At 36.6% G+C, this 23,275-nt stretch overlaps 1 protein-coding gene across 3 annotated transcripts in view; it reads right to left on the bottom strand.

The window, feature by feature from the left end:
• si:ch211-51h4.2 overlaps positions 1-23,275 on the bottom strand; it is a 122,871-nt gene that overhangs the window by 92,182 nt on the left and 7,414 nt on the right. For 2 of the 3 annotated variants that reach the window (XM_036554964.1, XM_036554955.1), the window contains exons 2-6: positions 20,960-21,001; positions 19,585-19,658; positions 17,572-17,640; positions 14,229-14,331; positions 3,844-3,979 (exon numbers count right to left, since the gene is read on the bottom strand). In XM_036554964.1, coding sequence (XP_036410857.1) covers positions 3,844-3,979; positions 14,229-14,331; positions 17,572-17,640; positions 19,585-19,658; positions 20,960-21,001 — 424 coding nt within the window. The remainder of the gene's footprint in view (positions 1-3,843; positions 3,980-14,228; positions 14,332-17,571; positions 17,641-19,584; positions 19,659-20,959; positions 21,002-23,275) is intronic. The other variant, XM_036554972.1, reaches the window with a different exon arrangement.

The raw sequence follows: 23,275 nt of genomic DNA, 5'->3' as shown, positions 1-23,275 counted from the left end.
AATTAATGGACCCTATGACTCTCAGATGAGGGTAATGAATTCATCACTCAGTTTGGGAATAGGATTATGTTGATCTAGATGGAGAATTCTCTTGTCCACTCTGAGTATCATTTTATAAAATGTGCACTTATTTGACTTACTCTGCAAAATTAACACAATTGTTTTTGAGGCATCTAATTGTGTCATTTAAAAAAGCAATTAGAGCGTATCTACCCCTAGAGAGAGCACCCACATTCCTGACCTCAAAACTTGCCATCAGGTTTTCCATACAAAAAGAGACAAACACTATTACCATTGCAGCATTATGAAGTCTGCGTAAATCTGGCCTTATCTTAAAAACAGCAAATATAAAGATTGTTTATTTGGCCTTATTAGCATAGCATGCAGATTAATAAAACACAACTAGGATGGTTTATTTTAATAAAAAATTTAAAAAGTCATGCATGCATTCATTGCAAAATGAAATGTTGCTAACTGGGAAAAGAGGGGAATGGATCTTTGGAGGCTTTACTTTGAATGAATCAAAACGTTTCCCTCTTCCTTTCAATGATTTGCATTGCTCCCAGTCACGAGATCCTGTTTCTGTGTCAAGGTATTGACTAATGTCAGAACTGAATGCAGGGCTTTCAATTCAGTTTATTATTATTATGTAAACATATACAAGTATCAATGGATCAGCATTTCTTTTACTCAAAAAAGACCCCACATAAATGACACTAACTAAGGGGTGATTAAGTGCTGTTGCTATGATTTCTAAAATAGAATATCAAGTTCATGTGTGACAATGGATGGACGACAATTAGAACGACGTGTTTTATTAATGTTTCAATCCAAATGCTGTGATGGAGAATTAAGATGAAATATGAAAAGGGAGGTTCTTTGTACAAAAGAACGTTGTCAACTGTGGCTCTTTCTGCAGAGCCCTTGATTTTCTTATTGATGCAAAACATGGAGTGTGATAAATGGAATTGCTGTTGACACAGAAGTGAGCTGATGACAAATGACAATAATTGGAATGATATGTGGTAAAATGCCACAGGATATGGCCGATTCAGTGAAGAGAAGGGGGGAGGTGTCTTGCTGTGAGAGGGGAAATAATGTCCATTTATTAATGCAGAGATATTTCACTGCCAAGTTGGAATCATGGAGCTGTTTGAAATGTAAAGAAAAAATGGCATGAACAAACCCTTCTGTAAAAGAGAGATATCAGCATTTCCATGTACAGCGGTAATCATCATTTCCTTTCCTTCAGTCTGCTCCTGTACTGATGCTGGATTTGTTCAAATGGCTGTTGACAATTCTCTCCATCCTTGCCATAGCAAAAGGGACAGGTAAAACATGTTGATTTCCTGCTGGTTTCCAGGTGGAGACAAATTTTGGTCTAACAGTATCCCTTGTTTTTCTGATATTTTCCTCTCTGCCAAACGCATGTTCCCTGCTCCAGGCCCATCTCCAGTATCTCTTCTGCCCCTAGGGCAAAGTCTGATAAGCTAAGTTAAATTTAAATATACAAATAGTAGAAAAAAGCTTGGAGACAAACCACCACAGTGTAACTGAAATACAGTTACTTGCTGATCAGGGTAGCTCCATTCTGCAGGTTGTTCACTATAATATAAGGCACAGGTTGGATCTGAAATGTGCATTTCCCTTAACTTTGAGTATCCTTTTACTCAAATTTATGGACAAATAGGGGGTCATGTCTGGCATGCAGTCGAAACATGAAGCAAATAGCTGTTCCTCATAAGACAAAAGAGGTTCACCCTAACCATAGATTAAATCTTGTTAAAATCTGTGAAAGTTCCAATAATGTGACTCTGCATCTCCTGTTTGGCACATAAGTCTTAAAAAACACAGCAAACTTGCATTAAAAAATACAGCACTATGTCTGGGGTATAATTCTGGGTGAATTAATGCAACACTTACAGTATCAAGCTTAACACTATTTAACTTTCTCTTTCCATGTCCCCATTAGTTCGGAGCTAGAGAGGCCAACATAGCTAAAAGAAACAGTCACAATCAGTCGTCTGTCTTGGGAGGTTTTTGGAAACTGCCAGTATACTGATGTATTGATGGTAATGGCACTACCATCAATGGTAGTGCTATTATTTTTGTATATTACTTTCCATAGATATTATCTATTTATATGATTCTTTAAGCTTTGCATCTGACCAGTATCTCTATCCGATCAGTATGGTTCCCATGAAACTGTACCAAAGCATGTGTGGAGTCTGATGAAATAAACCAGTACCACTAAAGCTGGGTTAGACTGGGTTGAAACTAGGCCCAAGTCTGTTCTTACTTGGCAACAAGCAATTGGCATGAAATCAAGTCAGCACAAAAAAAAACAAAAAAAAACAATACACCATGGCACAGGACAGCCTATTTCATGCTTTTCGGCCCGTCTTGGGCAATCTATACATTTTGGGGGCTAGGCTAATCCACTAACAAAAGGACAGACTTGACTGAAAATTTACATAAAGTATTGGGCAATGTATAACTTGCAATAGGGGATATGTCAGCGTTACATCCCTGATGCAAAACAGATCGGTTATTCCATCACAATAGTGTTGATTCTAGAAGCACTCTAATCTTAATTGCAAGACTGGGGATTATTTGTCATAGGCCGGTCCCAGAGAGGTGACAGGCTGTTGTCCTGCTCAGAATGGATGAGTGCCGCACTCCATCAGGAGGCTCCTGCTGAAACACACCTCATCACACTGACCTTCACATCATTCTACACTCTTTAACTATGCAGAGGTAAATTCAAACAATTGTGAAACAAATAGCACTGCTCTCCCCATCAAGATGATTCACTCTGAAGATTCACTCTTTAAGTTTAGGGTGTTTCTTGGTGCCATTTCTGTTATTGGTGTCCAAGCAAATTACAGTTCATATTACAGTTCATACAACTCAAGTGAAGAGAAAATAGCTGAGCCATTTTAATTTCATACAACTGCTAACATGTTGTATGTGTTTCAGGGCTCAGGGAATTGAGACTGAACACCAAAGGATGCAAGTTCACACCCCAGGTGGCCACTACTATTGTGAGCCTTGAACAAGTCACTTTATTAGAGTTGCTACAATAAAACATCTAGCTGAATAAGTGGACACTGTACAAAGTAACCCACCAATTTCTTTGGACACTAGAGTTCACTAAGAGAAGGGCTGTGACGGTAATGATTTTTTCTCCCTGCGGTAATAAAGCAACAACTTACCACAATTTAGTGGTTTACTGGTGCCATTAGAACACTAGATTGAAGAAATTCTAGCTAATTTTAGCTTTGAGGAAACAGCGATTTAACTCTAGAAATATAGCAAATGCTGAAATCTATAAGAAACTTAATAATGTAAATGAAAACATAACGAACCATATAAGGTAACACATGCGCTACATACCATAACAAATAAATTACATGCCAAAGGGTTAAAACGAAATTTGCAGTTCAGCACATCTACGTTTGCCACGCCTTTCAGTAATTCAGACAGGTAAATATCTGCGCTGGAATTACGGAAGGGAGTTGCAGTCAAACTTGATTAATTTGCGTTAAAACACTAACACGTTAAAGTTTCCAGATTAATTGTGAACGAGCGTTACCGCGTTAACGTTGCCAGCCCTATAATAAATAAATAATTGCGGTGATGCGGTAATGAGCTCAACCCCGCGGTAGGCGTCTCATGACTGCGGTATTGTGGTGATGCAGTTATCGTCACAGCCCTACTGTCCACATAAATAAAACCTACACTGGAGGCTTGATCACTGCAGCTTAACATGCCAATCCTTAGCTGAAAGCAAATGAGAAACATAATGGACTATAAAAGAGATATTGGGAAACCGCTACTTACAACTGAAAGAGCAGGATGAAGTTGAAGGCATGACTCATATACTTGTTGAGGAAGAGAACTCCCAAGCTGTGAAGACTGGGTCCTAACAACCCCTCCAGGTTGCTTACAGATGTGTCCCTCTGAAGAAGATCCCTGTCTGAAAAAGAAGTAGGCTGGACATCACATACTGAGGTATAATGATCCTGACACCGGCCCCCACCTCTACCCCCAAATGCCATCTGTATACTGCCCTTAGACAGGGATACTTCAGAAAGCAAGCAGCTCAGATAAATGGTTTCAGTAACGAGACCAATCAGTCAACACCATGTGTAACAGATGCACGGTGCAACCCTTCAGCGCCGAGGTGGACCATAGTACATTACTCCATAACAAATAGAGAAGTATGCATGTTTCACATCAGATGTACCTTTATTTGACCTTTACATAATAAATAATGAATTAGCAGAGAAGTGAACATAGAGAAATAGAAAATGGATCTCAGAGTGAAGAGGTGAGAACAAGCAGTAAATCATCGCAGGGAAAAATCCTGTCTCTGAAGCAGTTAACAAGGCAAGTACGGCAGGTGCTACCTTTCCAATCAGCATAATTCATTCATACCAAAACCTGTCACTGGCACAGGGGTCCCAAACCAGATAAAATTCACAATGTGAGAAAGGTGGATCCTATGTGAATTCCCAACGAGACTGATTTGGTTGGGCTGTAGATTTCATGCGATGGTATTGATCACGGGTTGTGAAGTGTAAATGTTAGTCTTTTTCCCTGACATTCCTTACAACAGGGCTCAGCAGTGTTCCTCCTCCTCTGATAATGCTCTAGGCTCAACTCTGCCTTTAGTTATACACTGTACCATCACAGCAAACTGAAAAAGACAGAAAGACAATCCTGAAATCTACAGCTGGGCTGCAGTTGAGCTGTTGAAATTATAAAGAAGACCTATTTGATTGACATTTATACATGTTATATATGACACAGTACATCATCCACAACTCATGAAAGCTTGAGCTATCGCTGCTTTGTGATAGAAAAATAACTGGCAAACCTTCTCTATGACTTACAGATTTACAAGCAGTATACAGATATGTAGGAATATCCATTACCTCTGAATGCATTAGATGTAAACCAGTGTCACTTGTTCTTCTCCTCACAAGTCTGTCTGCACATCTTACCTACTCTTACTTGTTTAAGGAATTCTGAAGTACCAAAAAGTACATCTTAATTCCCTGTGGTACTCAGGTGTATGCTACTGAAATGAACTTTCTAAATCAGTTGTGTTAGTCAGCCAGGGATCTCTGTAATCAAGCTTCTGCACAGAGAGCAGCTTAAAATTTGCACTGAGTTAAAACTACTGTACATCTAATGTAAGAATGACAGGGGAATATGCTAGTGGATGTGGAAGGCAATATCATTAATTTCTCAGAAGCACCCATCTGCTGTGCAGGAGACAGCCAAGTAATTAAGATGGAAAGATGCTAGATCCACACACCTGTCACAGATACATTTTGCTCGAGCTTTGATAGAGATAAGCCGCCAGAAGTGAGATCAACACAAAGATGACATTACACCATTCAGTATGTGGCTTTTAATCAGCACTGAATGGAGAAGTCAAGTAAGCAATATTACAGTCCTAAGAGCTGCGGCAGATATGGTGTATCCGACCATTTAGTAACAATTCAAATGGCAGCTCTCGAGATATCATTACATCGGACACAGTTAAGAATGTCACAGTATGAGATGAGATGGTATGATAACCTTCTCAAAATATATTGCAGTTATTACATCATTTCATTGTATGACACGTTTTCAAATCCAATTTTGCAGACACCATGTTAAAGAGACTTGCAAGAAATGTTTTGCATTGAATATTTTTCCTTGTCAACAGTTCTACAACCAATAAATAAAACTTTTATCCATTCTGACCAGAAAAGATTATAGAGTTTGAATGACTAAAACACCCCGAAAGGGGCAGTCAACTATCAGACCTGTTTAGGCACAGAGTGCAAAAACCAGCATCCTCTGCCATCTCATAAATGGCATACATTTTTGTGAACATTTCATTACAAAATGGCATTCAAAAAAGAAGCATATACACTTGTAGATACAATTCAAAAGTAATTGACGGTAATATATCTTACTTCTCTTCTCAATATATGTATTTTCTAATATTACAGATCACAGTTTGAAGCTTAGTTCCATGCCATTTTCAGTAGATCTTTCCAGCATAATTGTGGACTGTAAATAGTGTGACCAGGTATGAATTAAAGGAATACTGGCAGTAAATGTAGATGGTGTAACTGCCAATGAGAGACATTTGTGTATAACAGAGTAAAAATTGATGTAAAACACTGCTTTACTGTTTTGTCCAAACAAATTTTACTGTTTTGTTAATTTTCAATACCATGACACATGTTTAACATGTTAAACAAACATGTCACTATTATTATTATTATTAAAAGTAATATTATAAAGGGAAAATAAAAAACACACAGTTCTGAAGTTACTTCAATAGGAACTAACTTTGACCACTGAGAATTTTTTTGGTGCCAACCATCTAATGGAATAATTCATTACTGACAACAACATGTACTGTGAAGAACGTCACTGTAAAACTTATAAAGGGTATAAGACACGGCTGCAGTTTCCATTTGGGGAAATAACTGAATCAGTCTGACAGAGCCTGTCATATGGATTGGTATCTAGGTACTGAGTCCTTAACTAGGTACTATGGTAATTAATGCAGGGCCATTATTTTCTGTATTCAAATTGTAAACAAAAAGTTTTTTTCACTAATTATGTACTCATCTGAGTACAGTATTACATGTGAGTGAGCCCAAATTGATTCTTATAAGGCCACTGCTGTTGATTCCTTTATTAGTAATCCTTACCAGTGGAGCTCTCTCTGCTTTATTAGTATCCAGTATGCTACCCAGTATGGTGTTGCTGAAGGAAGACAATTTGCTGTGTGTATAGTTCACAGGTAACACTTCCCCTTCAAGGCCATGGAAATCTTCCACTACAGGCAACTGACTTCCCTCTCTAAATGCCAAGGGTCAGAGGTCCCCTAGCCTGTTTTCTATATGTCTTCACTCGTAAAACATTATCAGTATGCATTTCTCAAGAGTTACAAACATGCCCACTCTGTGAAGTCTTACAACACATTAGACTCTATTTAGCTAAATATTGTCAGACACACCGCTTTATTTACACTGTCTCCATTTCCTCTTACTTCAAGGCCTACCTTTTCTTAAGTGAAGTCTTTTTGACATATCAGGTGTGAAATGAGGAAGATGCAGTTTTGAAAAAATAACTGGTGAAAAAAAATCTTTCAAATCGGTGCGAAGTCAGACATTTCACATTTTTATGCTCAGATGCACTAGTACACTAAAACAGTGTGCATGTTTGACCTTTCAGTTTGATCTCCTTTCTTAATAGAGGTGTTCTTACTGAAACACTTCCTTACAGTTATGGGTTGGGGAATGACGTCTGAACCGTTTCCTAGCTTTCTTCTCATCCTGCTGTTAATTCAGTCCTTGCCTTCTTTCTATTGCTCAGGAATATTTCAAACTTCAAACTAACTGACTTCTTAAACTGCTTTTTGGACTTCTTTGTTCTGTTGGAGGATGATATTTATTTGTACTTGCTGATTTTCAGGTTTGGGAGGGTTACTTTTAATATGTATTCCACTACAGATTACAGAGTACTTGTCCTAAAATGTAATTCGTAACGTATTCTGTTAGATTACTCAAGGTAAGTAATGTAAAAACTAAATACTTTGGATTACTTTCTGAACACTGTTTTTAATTTTTAACTTTTTTTTTTTCATCCGACTAAGGTTCTGAACGGTTATTTTTAGAATGTTCACTTAGCATTGTTGTGGCTAACATTTTGGCACCCCCATGTTAAGTCTGTTGGCATTTCATCGCAGTTTCTTCAGAATTGTAAATGTTAATTCAAAAACTGTACATTACATGAAAACATGAGTTAGAAAAGGCACAAGCCACCCTAAATACATTGTGAGTGAGAAAGGAGTATCTTAACAATTTAATGTATAACATGCGTAGTGTAAAATTGTTGGAGTAATCCCAGTTTTGAACATGTGACATATTGTTTTGTCACTGTATCTACTCATTAGCTAGTTAGCTTTAATACTATACCTACTAGCCTACTAGCTAGCTGAATAGCTAATCCAGTGCAGCCAAACTATGGTAAGATAGCTAGCTAGCGACCAATATTATCTTAAATAATGAAAAAGAGAACTTACTTCAAGATGCTTCTTCAGGTTAGAGGTTGACTCTTTCGAAGCGGATAGCAGTTTGGTTGCTGGCAATTATAGCTTGCATTGTACTGTAATGTTGCGACCCTATTTGAAATTTGAAAGTGAAATGGTCCCAGTATTTCCATGACATAAAACGCGTTGCGCTGGTTGCTTTCTGTCTCACTCTCCATTCTACTGTCTTTTGAGTCAAGCAGGCTGCACGCTTTTTTCTTCTTTTTTTTTGTGAGGGGCACATGGGAGATACACCTCAGAGATATCATTGGATAGATTTTCCAACTGAATAGAATTAAATGAAAATATAAATGCAATTAAATGAAAAAAATCCAATGTAATCCCTTCAGTAATCTAAATATTTTTAAAAAGTAACTGTAATTTGATTACCATCAATTTAAATGGGAACTGTAATGGGATACAGTTACTCATATATTGTATTTTAAATACGTAACGTCAATACATGTATTCCGTTACTCCCCAACCCTGCTGATTTTGCTTCAGATGCCACTCAGATTTGAGTGATGCAAACTTGACTCAATGTTTTTTGCTTGTTTATACAGGAATACAATTTTATATCTTCTCATCCATGTCTTGTAAATCCTGATTATGCCCAAGACTTATCCACAGCAATGTATGTCTATTCCACAAAACCCTTGCAAATTCAAAAATAAGTCTGAAATGCATTCTAAAAGTCAATGAATCTCTGCAGTGATATAATTTAGTCTTTCACAGCTATAAACAAGACAGAATGTCTACATATATAGCAACATAAATCAATATGCATGCATCCCTGACAAATTTTTCATACATGTGCTCAGCCTAACCTAGCTTGTTTGGATGCAATATAAAGTATGGATATTTATCATTTAGCTTGAGGTGTGAAGATATTTCAAAACTTTTCCAGACATTCTCCAAAAGAAATGCTTCAATCAACTAGCTGCTCTTACAGTTCAGTCACATATGAGTTGAGACCACTGAAGGTTCACAGCAGATATTCCCTGTGTAGTTTCCTGCCAACCAACATTTCTTTAAAGTGACAATTCACCCTCTTAGGTTTTAAAATTCTATTTACTGTGCTGGCCAAAGTCACTACAAAGTAAACTGTCAGCACAAGCAAAGAATGGTCTGAATGTTGTCTGGCTCCTTCATATTTAGGTTAAACAGACATGCATTGAAACCCTTCCAGTGTTATAAGATCAACAATTTTGTACTGCATATAATACTATATAAGGTATTTTTGGTTCATGGAAAAATCAAAACAAGATACGTTTACTGCATTATCAAGCAGCTGAACAAGAGGCATCAATCTGTGTTTTTTGTTTCAAGGTGCCTCTCAGGTCAGCTGCTAATGCTCCTTTGAGGGAATGCTGGGGAATTTTCTCTATTAAAAAGCCAACAACATACATGTGGGCCACCTAGCTAACTAGGTCAAATCAGAATAAATGATGTTAGAAGTAATACTAGCTAGAAGGCTACCCTCAATCTCATAAACTCACTGTAAACAACTTCATTTAAAACAAAAAAAACTTGGATGTTATGATGTGTAAGTTTGTTTTTGCACCAGTAAAAGTGTAAAATACAAAGCTAAGAAGCTCCTTGCTATTGTGGAGTGTACACTGTCTGATATGAAGTCACTTTTAACAAATCAGGGTGTGCTGGAAAGCATTGTCATATCTTAGATCACATATTGCATACACACAACTTTTGGGTCAATCCTGCATTAAGTATTCATATTTACTCCAATGTTGGTACACACTCACACACAATGCTGTATTAAGGAGCAAAGAGCTGTGAAAAGCCACATTAGAGCCAACAAAAATGTGTACAAGGCCTAAGGGTGCTGTGATGTTCTCATTTGGACTTTCCAACTTTTTTAATTCATCAGCTTGCTTAAAACTTTTTTTGTGGAAAAAAGTTTTTTTTTTAATTTTAGTGAACATATATTAATTCTAACTCAAAAAGCTGATTCAAGCTTATTTTTATTATAAAGCAGATTAATAACAGAGGACATGCACACTGAATATAGTCACCAGGAGTGATTATGCTGTTCTGATGTTCTTGTGTAGTGATTTTCAGGCTGATTTTTAAAATGCCAGCTACATGTCATGACAAAGTCAAGACACTTAAATGTACTCCTTTATTTAACTATGGTATGGTATAAATAGTTAATACAGATCTTTACAAGGCAGTTCACGTTTGTATCCTGCTACTGTCCTTTACAGATGTTCACACAGCAAGCACATGCAACATACCATAGTGTCACCAGACAGGCTATCCCATCGTCCTACAATACATTAAGATATCTATAAAAGCATAAAGTACCTTTCAAGACATTTGGTTATCAGATATTATCCTTCTTTTGCACTAAGTTTTTATAATCAGAATTTGATTTGTTTTGTTTTGTTTTGTTTTAAATACCATGATGAATGGCCTACCTATATCCTGATTACTACAGTCCTCACTTAAGGACACTGAACTGGACAAGTAGCAGCTGCACATTTTCAGCTTAGAGAAATCCATCTTTTTAATAGCCTTCTTATCAAATCCCAGCCAGCCAGCCTGTATACAGAGACCGTGAAGGTGTAATTGAATCATGGAATATCAGGCCACTGCAAAAGCTATCAGATGACACTGTCAACCTGGCCTATAAATTAAGCAGTATCTAACCACTGATAATAGAGGTCTGCGCACGAAACTGTCAGTAATAAACCAATTTTTTAGCATTAACGTTTTATTTAAAACTGCATTAACGATGATAGGTGATCAATTTCAAGCATTTTATGGATCTAATAGGCTGGCTGGCATGAAAGGCACCTTGTTCATGTGTTAAATCCATAAACCATGCCAGGAAAAACTGGGCCTGGACGTGTAAGGGGAGACCAGTTTCACAATGGATGGGACTTCTTGAGATTTCACTCAGCAAAATGGACTTTGATACTTATGCCTTCAGTGCAGTTGTAATATTGTGCAGGTATGTCAGTGCATGATGATGATTATAAATCATATACTGCCATGCACATTTAATGGAGCATATTTTTATCTCCACAAAAAAGTTTCCATACCATCTTGCAGTGTCAAAAGTGTCAAAACAAAGCATTTTGATGATATTGGAATCTGAGCAAAATCTCAAATTTATTTTTATGCAAAAACACCAATGTGTCAAGACAGACTCACAAGACACTGAAAATCACCTTATAAACTACACCATACAGTAATGAATGTGCCATATTAAGGACAGCATACTTAAACCTCCATGACCCAATATCTATTGCATTTGAAGTAACCCAAAAAAAGGGACTTCAGATCTCTTAACCAGTCAACCCAGCCACATCTTCTTCATAAAAAACATAATGTAAATTACTCATTTTAAATGGTCAGTTACTCGGGTTAGAAAATGCCAACCTATCAAATCTGATATTCGTGATGGAAAGTTGAAATCCTTTCTCATGCTTGAAGTTATTCATTTTGCATATAGGGGAGAAAATGCTATGTATCACCACATCTCATCACATTTTTTTGCACTGAATTTTGAATGGAACTTTATTTAATTTAATCAGACTATCCCCTTTGCCTATAAACCATATATACAAAATAAAGCAGCTTCAGGTAATTCAAATGAACTGATTTGAAGTTACTCTTATTTATAATATAAAATGAACTCTCCTGGTAGGAATTTAACACTAACAGCAAAATATCACTTACCTGTTTTACCTATTCTTGTGAATGACCTGCAGTATATTTCCTAGCCATCAATGTTTTACAGTTTGACAGACACAAAGAATAAGGATAAGCTAGGGTAGCAGGATCAATAAAATAATGCATAATATGTTATCTATGTTTATAGGGAACGTTCACCTTGTCATTTTTTTTAAATTCCAAGTTCTTCCATGTGTTATGATATTGCTAACTGAGTGGCACTGGCCAGCACAAGTCTTTATGAACAAGGCCTGCTTAAAAGACTGATGAAAATGTTTAATACTACCAAATTCAAAATTATGACAAAATGGATGTCTGTAATTATATAGATAAAAGCCCAACCATTAGGCAGTATTCAGCAGTTATTTATAACTATTATGTACCACTGCATTCAATTAACACATCCAGACATTTTAGACTTTAAATATGGATTGTCAATCAATGGATGGCTGGGAAGGCTATACAGCTGACAGTGCTAATTATCTGTCTTTTTGGTCACAGGCCATTTCAGTTTGAACACAAAGAAATGGAAAGTCATTTATGCTGAATCATTACAATAAGTCAATGATAATTGTAATGTTAGTAATTGATGCTAGTTATTCTATAAAGAAAATTTTATCAAAAAACAAAAGCTCACAAACAGCTGAGCTCAAACTCATATAATCCAAATAACCCCAATAACACAAGTATGCACATTAAAGTATGCCCATTTAATAATAATAAATGATACTGCTCAAATGACTATTTAAGAAAAGTCAATCCATACTGGATATTCATAGCTACCTCATAAACAGATTACGTATTATTTAATTACTTAATTTCAGATAACCTAGTTAAAAGGATTGAATTTTTTTCAGTCTAACTTCAGAATCCTTATACAGCCTCAATCAACAGTAAATATGAGCATAGGAATTGTCTTAATTTATTCTTCACATTCCTCTAATGGAAAATGGAAGAGTAAGGGCAGGAAACAAAGATTTCTGATGTGTTCCATGAACCAGCCTCTTGCTCCTTACTCTTTTCGTCGACAGGACAGCCCTTTTCTCTGGATCATTCATCTTCATTAGCTGACTATTCCCTCCATCTCTTGTCAAAAATAGTTAATGCTTCTCCTCTGTAGGCCCAGCCGACCCTGATTAGTTAGCGCTGATGCTGGCTGATTTCAGTGCAGCTCCTGCATTTCAATCCCTCCTGTTAATGTTCCCTGTGGTACTCTTAATAAAAAACAATACAGCAACCATCTGCTTTGGAGTCAGATATCCAACTGTTTCACATGGCAAACCATATCTTTGCCTGTAGAACAGCAGGGGAAACAACCAGCATGCAGGCAAAATAAACTGGAATACAAATATGTTTTCCATCAATTAGGTTGTAGTTCGGTTTACTACTGAATTGAGTAATCCTAGGCAGAATAATAGTTACAGAAGTAAAATTACAGTGGAGATTGTAGCTAATGCAAATTCTCATCCAAGAAAAATCCAAAGAAAATCCACATTAAGGTATTCTTACAATAGTATCAAACGGAGACAGTAGTGTTTCATTGTGCAGTGTGCCAGACAGTCTCAATTTCAAGAAAACTAGCCAGTTTGAACTAACACCTGACAGTCCTATTCATGAAATGCCATTTACACTAATAGTCTTTGGGCTTTAACTCAGAAAAGCCCTCCCAAAGAGTGCTGCATTAAACCATCTGGATAAGCACCAACCTTCACCAGCTGGACACTATTAGGGGATGTTTAGGGTGACATTTGAAATGAGAGGATCTGGAAACTCGTCAAGCCAAGCTCATGTCTGACCGCACCAAAACTTTGAAATGCTTCAGTGCTTCACAATGCAGGCACAATTCCCAATTGATTCAAGAGACCTCTTCCAGCCTGAAATAAATGAGATTCTACCTATCTAAAGAGCACTTCCACTCGGTCCAATAACCACTCATTAACAGGCTCCCTGAGCCCCTTATCATTCTCAACCCCGTGGCTCCCACAGGTGTTGCTTCCTCACTCACAGAAATGACTATTACGTGAATTCAGGGTTTATACTGAAGGTGGCAGAAGTGTAGAACTGTAGTTCCCAAGTGGTGGGCTCTTTTCAGGTGGCTCACAGACCTGAATCATCGCTATGGTTGGAACTAAGTGTTGGCAAGGATGTCAATCACAAGAAGTTCCACAGACATCCATCTGCCCAAATCTCTTGGGGCTAGAGAGAGTTAATGTTGAGCATAGAATCCATCAAAGTACCACACTGCAGATGTTATGTGTTCAGAGTCAGTGATCTGAAAATCAAATGTTTCAATATTTTAAAATATTTTTTTACCCACGGTTCATCTTTGGACAGGTTTGGATTGGCAAAAGGCAGCAGCATTCAAACAAATAAGTAATGCTCTACAGACATGAATGTTTCCAGATCATTTAAGGTGATTTACCTGGTTCTTCCCCATCTTCCTCATCCTCCTCCATCTCTATATTAGTGGGAGCAGGCTCCTCCAACCCAACATCCTGCATTAGAATTCTCTCCGTCTCTGAGGACTAGAAGCCAGACCAGTTCATGTTACATATACCTGTCATATATGCTTATGTAAAGTAAAGCAGTTTGATTACTTAACTAAGTAATAAATGACTAAGTAAAATATGCTCACTCCAACTGAATTTCTGCACCTTAACAAAAAGTATCGCTAATTAAGTCACCAGCAGTGACATGCAATTAATAAAAACCCTCAACTGGAGCTGCAGACTTAATAATTGATATTAATGATACGTTATGAGTTTCCCATACAAATATAAATATGCAAAAATATGCAAGAATATTATTTTTCTAATAGTCACAGTCATATAGTACTAATATTATACTTTGTATACAACAACATTCTTATAATACACTACATTAGTATAATTCAGTAGTCGTTAATACAGAAGAGCTGGGAAAAAAAAGATGGTCAACACTTCAACGAGTGTACCACTGTTTAAAAAGTAAAGGCAAGCATTTTATACTTTCAAACAACTTAAGTTTGGCAGAACTGAGTGCGTGCAAAGTGTGTCAGTATGTAAAAGCTATAAAAATACAGTAGATCAGTTTTTACCAAAATCAACCAAACATCCATTAAAAGGTCACCAGGAGCTACATAAATGTGCTTAATAATTCAAGTATGCACCAACCATTAAAATCAAACTCCCTACTCAAGTTTAGCCCAAGTAAGGCAGACCCAATGAAGTGAATAACATTGAAAAATAACTTCTGCATGATCCCTTGTTTAAAAAAGTCATTAAATGTCTAGACACATGTCCTACATAACACCAGCTGTACATAGCGGTGTTCAAGGCTCTGGAGCCGTGGCTCAAAGGCCACAGGATCAAGTCCCAGATGGGACAACTGCTGCATTAGCTTTAAAAATAATTCCAAAAATACAAGCTGCTCTTGATAAAAGCATCAACCAAGTAAATAAATAATGACAGTGATAAAATAAGAATGACTAAAGCTAAGATTTGTTTGCCACTACTGGGGACTCAAAGTAGCTCTGACAAGTGGAGCTAAATATTGGTGCCAAATTTAGCAGAGCACTCAAAGCCTTCAAATTTTAAGACAGTGTCATTATAGAGGTTCGGCTATTTTCATCATTTTTTTAGTTATGTCAAAAATGTAATAGTTAATTTCCCTTGTGACATACGTCTGACTCACATAAACTTCCACCAATACATGTATTGGCTGCACGCAATCATAAATGTCAAGACAGACCATACTACAAATATGCCGTCTTTAAAATTTTCCTGCACCAAAAAAAGAAAAAGGCCAATGAAATTCAGAAGAAATGTCAATTTATTATTATTATAACACTCCAAGATAAGCTCCATTAGACGAAAATGTGTTCTGACTTCAACCAAAAATTAAACATTCACTCTTCATTGTATGTAATCAATTACTCATTGAATAAATCTTAACAGACCTAATGTAACTGTGAAATGCCAAAGTGTTTGATAGCAATCTAACACAAATTCCAAACCAAGATACCAATCTTTAATCCATCAAATAACCCCCCCCCCCCCCAATTCTAAGTCAATGACTGCAAAATGTACCTGACAACCTTAGAAAAGTGTGAATCACATTAGAGTAATAAAAATGTAGTGACTGTAGTGGGTCTGCAGCCAATAGACTCCGGCAGTCAATCTTTGTCAGAGATTGAATTTAAATTTGTTGCGTCTTTCAGGCACCTTTCACTAGCTGCCCAAAACTCACCTACTGAGAACTGGACCTAGTAAGGTCTTTACTAAATCTTAAGTGAAGTGCCACTAACAGCTCAGGATCAGTACATCACAGCTGAAATGTGAAATGTACTTGAACTGAGTTCAAACAATCTCTAGAACAAAGAAAAAGTGAGAATCACTTTGTATTTTTGTATGAAAAACAACCCTTTAGAGAAGCAGAGATAATAATCATCTGATTTGAAACAGAAAATGGTATTTGTAAGACTGATTATCAATTCTGATAATATTATTCTATTCTATATTATTCTGAAATGTAGTCCCAAATTTAATTGTAGAAATGCAATTTTGTCAATTGTCAGTTCTGACTATTATTGTATTCTACAGTTATGTGAACACATTAAGTCATTTTATATTAAGGCATGTTACATTTTCTGGACATCCCAGAATATTATAATATCTCAGCCTTACACTATCAGGCTGCACTATAAATTATGAAAGAAAATCCAAAAGAAAAAAAATCCACTGGGCGCTGCATGTATTCAAAGCAATTATTTCACACAGGCTTATGCCAGTGTACCATATGGAATTACAAAATATAGTTTTGAAATACAGACAACAGCTTTCATAAATAATTCATAAATTCTGCTAAATAAACACTTCAGAAGCAGTAATATGAATCCATTGTCATCAAGTGTCATTTATTATCAAATGCAGATGAAAGAGGAATGAATTTTTATTTTGTTTACTTAATCTGCATTGCTCACAGGGGCTAGCTAATGATAACACATGTGGTGGGAGAAAGGTAGCGCATGGCTATGGTGCTATTCTAGTGCAGAGTTACCAGGACACAGACAGAGAAGATCTAAGTGCCTACAGCAGAGGGAGATAACAGCCTGCTTACTTCTAGTGGCATGGGATTGGTAGCAAAATAAGTGATGTTTATTTCCCTCATGGGGGAATTCAGGCATAGAGAAGAAACTGAGAGAGCCATACTGTCTATCATTTTACTACATGCAGTAATGTGTAAACATGTTGGCCCAATGAAGTGTGGTTCTTGAGGAATCTACATAAGTAATATATTATCTCACAGTTCAGCTGTGGCTGCAGATCTTCACTATTTTTCTCAGGAAACAGAGAAACTAGACACAAAACCCACGTCATTCCACTGGCACAAATATGTAAAAGTAATGGATTAAAATATGAAAATATGGAAATATTAAACAAAAATATTCATGAATATCATCTCATTGATACAGAAGGTTTCTACATTCATAATATGTGTATGTATTGTGGGGCTGTGTGGTAAGGAGCAGGGCTTGTAAACAAACGTGTTGGGACACTGCTGTTGTAACCTTGAGCAAGGTACTTAACCCAAAATGTTGGTACATATCCAGCTGCATAAAAGGATACAATTGTAAGTGGCTCTGGAGAAGAGCATCTGCTAAATGATAATAATGTAATGTAATGCGGTACATTAAAATACACCAAAGTGGAACAATACAAACTTTTTTGAAACATAAATGGCTTCAAGACTTGATGCTAGCTCAAGTCTACACAATTCCCATGTACCTTTAAAGACTCCATTTGTACAACTCTGCATCTCTGAAGCAAGTCAACAAACAGGTATATAAGCAGGCCCTGGAACAAAGAAAGGTAGAATACATGTAACTTGAAAAATCTAAAAAAATCACATTTTTGCTCCTCTTTTATATAGCAAAACTACCTCTATTTCCTTAACATTGTTGTCCTTCCTGAATATTTAATTTTATTCAGAGGCTCAGCCTTGTCAGTATAGCTCTAGGACTGAGCATATGATGTGAACTTTGCAGCAACTTTAAGGTCTGTCAATGGCATAATTAAGAGGAGACCAGCAGAACACCAAGTTTCATGCAGGGAGTACTGTCAACAGAGTAACCTTTATCTGGTCTGAGCCAAGTACCCACTCCACTTTCAAAAAGGTGTCCTCCAAATTACTTCACATCATGTCAAATTAATTTAATCATGTCCTTAAGTTACAAACCATTTTATCACAGCAGAGCTTTCAAAAGTGTGGAAATGCTTCATTAACCGAACACATCCTTAAGCACAAAGTACAACACTGCAGATAATTAGATGTTAAATGATGCACAATGATCAGGCTAATTTCAAATTGTCTGACATACCTTAACATAATCCGTTACAAAGCAGCTGTGCTATGGGGTTAGATATGGGTAATGTTACCCTAGCAAATGGACTGGCAAGAAGGGTGAAACAGTAATTACTTTGGGTGTTATTATTCAACTCCATTTAACACACATGCATGCACACACACATACACACACACACAAAATAACTACAATACACAATGACAATGTCTTCAATGTTACTGGTTAATAATGTTGCCAATACTGATTAAGTTATTATATTATTTTACAAAAGTAATTCAAGCCTAATCTGATCTCATTTACATACAAAAAACAAATGTCATTTCAACTTTCTAACACAATTCTTTTGATACAGCTCTTTCGCTAGATTTTGCGATGAAACCATGATTAAGTATCATGATCACAGACAAGTAGTATTAGCACTCACTGTGAGGACAACTTGCCTTGTTTTCAGATTATGATATGGAGATACTGCAGTTTTCTTTACCAGCTAGTACTGCACATAGCTAGCTCTGTCACAAAGAGCAATAAATCTTTCCTCAACGTATTTTTTATTTAAATCTAGGCCCATTAGCGATGGGTCAAGAAGAGAATGTATGAGATCACTGAAATATGCAATCTCCACTTTATGATGCAGCATCAGGTTTACCTCAAGGTTGATTTGGGCTGTTTTTTGTAGGGGAGTGCTCACTCAGGTATGGAGCAGTGCAATGCATTGACACAACCACTAATAGCTAGAGATTTATTTGCAGTGAAAACGGAGCTTATGACTTTCTGAATGCTACCCCAGCTGTTAAAAATAGACTCACTTGCGTTTAGTCAGTGAATCCTTACACGTTTCAGTCATTGAGGGGAGTTCAAGTGAAAAATGAATTTACATCATGGAAAAAAAGCCATTTGAAGGATGATAAGCTAGGGATGAAGTAATCCTTTTTACCGGTAGCCAGGTGTTTTCCAGTATAATAATTCAGATGAAAAGTGTAGCTCAATCTACGCTGGGCAGACTTACACATAAATGTAATATCCTTGATTGCGTGATAAATGACTTGAAAACACTCTTGAAAGAATATTATGCATCTGTTACCCTGATACCTCAACTTCTGCAACAGCTAATGGCCCATTTATAATCAAACTGCTTTTAATAAAACATTTTTTCTGTACTGTCACTTGAAAGAGCATGATGAATATCAGGCTATTGGAAGGCGAGCAGCATACCTTTTTTGGTGAAATGTCTGACATTTTATAGAATTAATGTGACGTGTTTTCAAATTTGAAACAACAGTCCAAAAATTAGTCATGTAATGTTTGGAATGAATTTGCATGCATTTAAAAGGCAGGACAGTCAGCAGCAACAGCAGGGATACTTCTGCGTGGGCCCTTTTCCCCGTGCTAATGAAATGTACAGTAAAATGACAATAGGTCTCTGCAGCACACTCACCTGTATGAAGAAACCAATGACAAAGGAGACCAGGAAAGGGAGCAACCCAGCTTGTGCAATTGTGACTGGGAGACCTGAAGTAACAAACATCCACATCACAACCTTCAGTCACAAAAAGGAGTTATATTTGTACAGTACAACTTGTACAATACAGTACCTGTATGATGTGATACAATGAAAGAAAAGAGGCAATCATTTCCAGTGACGTTTATATGGTGTCCATGTACGATATATTGTCTTACAACAATTAACGGTGTCTAATCTCTTTTATTTAGCATACACAGTCCTGAAATCCTTTTACTATTTTAGCCTTAGTCAGAAAAAGAAACATTAACTGCTAGAAGTAGTGGATTTCTGTTATTCCAATGTAATGGAAATATGAATGCATAAAAGTGATAGAGCTGAGATTTTAAGCAGTTTGGGTACTACATTTTAAGAACTATTAAATCAGCACCAGACAGAAATGTAAAATTTAATGCACCATGTTATTGCTGTCTTTTACAAAAAAGAATATGCATTACTCTACAGCTCATAAACCCCAGAATAAATCATTTTTAAGATAATACATTCTGAGCAAATTCATTCCTTATTAATTTTCCTCCCTGACGTCCACCCCCTCCATAATTTACCTGTGCATACACTGTAGTGGCCACTTTGTTTTCTGCTGCCATGTAAATTGTCGTTTTTGCAAAGCGGTTGATTAGGACAGCTACTGACTCAATTGGTGCAATGATGCAGCATCAAATTGCTCACCACTGCAAAGCGATGTTTCATCTGCATGATTCAGGTGCAAAGATTCACAGTCCATTTCATCCTTTCATACTTGACGAAGCACTATGACTTGCTTATTTTAATACTTCCGATTCATAATACTGCCCAAGTTTCCATGGTGCAGGAGGGGAGGGAAGAGGAAAGGAGGAGCCAAACCCCAAATCTCTGCTGTGATGCCGAATCTTTGAAAATTCTTGACGCTTTCACATTTATTTGTTGAATTAATTATAACCACGCAATATTTGCTGAAAATACTGCTGTTGCCCCACTGAACATCTAAAGAACAACAGCACAATGAGTCAGAGGGGAAGGAGATGTGAGCTACACACCACATCCAGGCCATAACAAATATCCTGACCTGGATTTTTGCCTTCCTCAACACAAACTATGTGAAAGCGGGTGTAATTAACATAAGGTTGTCAACTGAAATAATAATTTATTTTCACCCCAGGCTGGAATTTCAATGGCATGTTCTTCATGGAATTTCCTTTTCTTCAAATTGGGCAAGTAAGAATTGAGCAGTCTTTGTAAGACATGGTATTGAAGCCATGGTAAACATAGCAAAAATAAAAAAAGGAACATGATAATATCTAATTCAACTCACCTAAAATCCCAGTTCCCAGAATAGTTGCAACTGATATGAAATCTAAAACAAAAACAGTTTGTAGTCAAAATTAGGAGTACAATATGCATACAGACTTTATACAGAGTTAACTCTACAATTGTTTAAGGCACCTGGCACAGTGTACAAGACACACTATAACCATCAAAATATGAGATGGAATGGCTGCAGGAATGGGGAGTGGGATGTGTACTATTATGTCTTCAAAAGTATGAATGACAACTGTAAACATCACGTCTACACAGATGTACTTTTGACTGAGTTCCATAAATTAAATGCCAAAGAACTGACAATGAACACAACATACAGGGCCTGGTCTAGAGACAGAGCCACAGCAAAGAAGCGGAAAGGCAGAGTCATAGTTTAGGGTACCCTTTGAGCTGGATATACAAAACGTATTAATCACACAGACAACCTAAATTCCCACAAAGATTCCCACTACCAGACAAAGGTCTAAAGCTCTATATGAAATTTAGTTTGACAGCATGGATTACACTGATTATGACATTTAATAAGTAAGATCACGGCACAAAGCAGGACATTTACTCCCTGTTCCTCGGTGGTTTCAGAATAAGATCTACAGCATAGAACAGACATTGAATTTTGCCACAGACTACAACATAAAAATCTGACTAAAAAACATCATCTGACAAAAAAAAAAGCTTTAAATGCAGTTAATACTACCAGTTTTATGAAAAAACAATGATGACGATGAGAATTCATAATCTCTCTGATGAAACAACATAAAACAAGTGAGACAACATGACACATAAATTTCAAATTGCCCTTATTACATTTTGAACCTGTGCCCTTAAAAGGTTAATTATCATAAATGGTTTGTTTAATGAAATATTGAAAATTCACAAAATTCTTCAAAAATGTTTGGGGTGAGCCACAATAACCCCAAGGCCATTTGTACATGTAATGTATAGTTAAGTATCTGTGGTCAACCTGCTTAGAAGTTAACAAAAATAATGATCACGATGATCTGATAAATATCAGGTGGTCAACACTTCCAGGTTCTTATCTAAATATCTATATCTAAATCTATATCTAAACCAAGTTATTTACTCAGTAATACCACAAAATCATTTTTATAGCTTACTATCTGAAATTAGCATAAAAATTAGTTTTACATAAAATTTGGCTGAGATAATAATTCAGTTAATCAATTCAGTTATCAATTCAGTTAATCAATTCAGTTAACCAATCCTTACTTGGCAGCTTCAGGCTTTTCATTGATTAGCTCTTCACTGATTAGCTTCACAGTGCTAACTGGTAAAGTCAGCAGCATTGAGCAAGTCAGTCAGCAAGTCAGCAAGTTTTTTTTTGTTATTGTTGTTTCTGTAATAGCATTTCTCAAGGGTTTACAGCTTTAGCAGTTTCCAATCAAAATATTTTCTGGGGAACAGAAGGTTATAAGCCATTGGGAGCACCTTCAATATAACACTAAAGAGGAAACACTTAATTGCCTTCCATGCTTATGCAATTTACACTTTGGATCTGTACATTATGACACATTATGTCCACCTGCATCCAGCTGAGGGCTGGCAACGTTGCCGTGTACTAATTTTACACACTAGCTACTTATCAAAGTAAATGCCCACACTTCTCACCCTTTGTTGGCCATAAGGAATATGTGATGGGAAGAAAGGCGTGGTCTCAACAGGCCTGGTGAGGAACGAACCCACACCTCCAGAGGAACACTTTCCTTGCCGCTGCCATTTCTGACCTAATTAGAAGGACAACGTTGCGTGGCTTCAATGAATATTAATAAGATGCTCCTGATTAACTTCTTGTATGGAAATAAGGAACATCAGTTACAAGTGAAAGATGAGGCTAAAATGGAAAAAAAAAAAAATATGTTCTTTAAGCCATTTGCAAATTATGTCTCATTTCCATAACAGCAGAGAAATGTTTGATGGGATTAGTTATGGATGCATGAAAAACATTAGGAAGCTAAATTTTTCAGAATGAAGAACAAAACAATGTGCATAAACAGTACATCATAAATCACTGTAACCTCAAATAAAAAAAAAATATATACACTTCAAGGACCAGATTATAAATTACAGGCACATAGTCCAGCAACAACATCATTTATACAATGCCTGTCACTTAATATGTAACACAACCTACTACCCTCCAAATCAAAAGCATTCACATTTGGAAGAAAAGATAAAACACTAAGATTTGCACACATCAAATAAACACTGGTCCGGGTTTTAAGTTAAGAGGGTCAAAATGGACACGCTTGGCTGGACACAGTGTCGCGCATATCTAAGTTTGTCTGACTCT

The sequence above is a fragment of the Megalops cyprinoides genome, chromosome 2, assembly GCF_013368585.1.
Source record: "Megalops cyprinoides isolate fMegCyp1 chromosome 2, fMegCyp1.pri, whole genome shotgun sequence".
Lineage (NCBI taxonomy): Eukaryota > Metazoa > Chordata > Actinopteri > Elopiformes > Megalopidae > Megalops > Megalops cyprinoides.
Note: the sequence above shows the minus strand (reverse complement) of the source record. Positions and strands in the feature narration are given on the sequence as shown.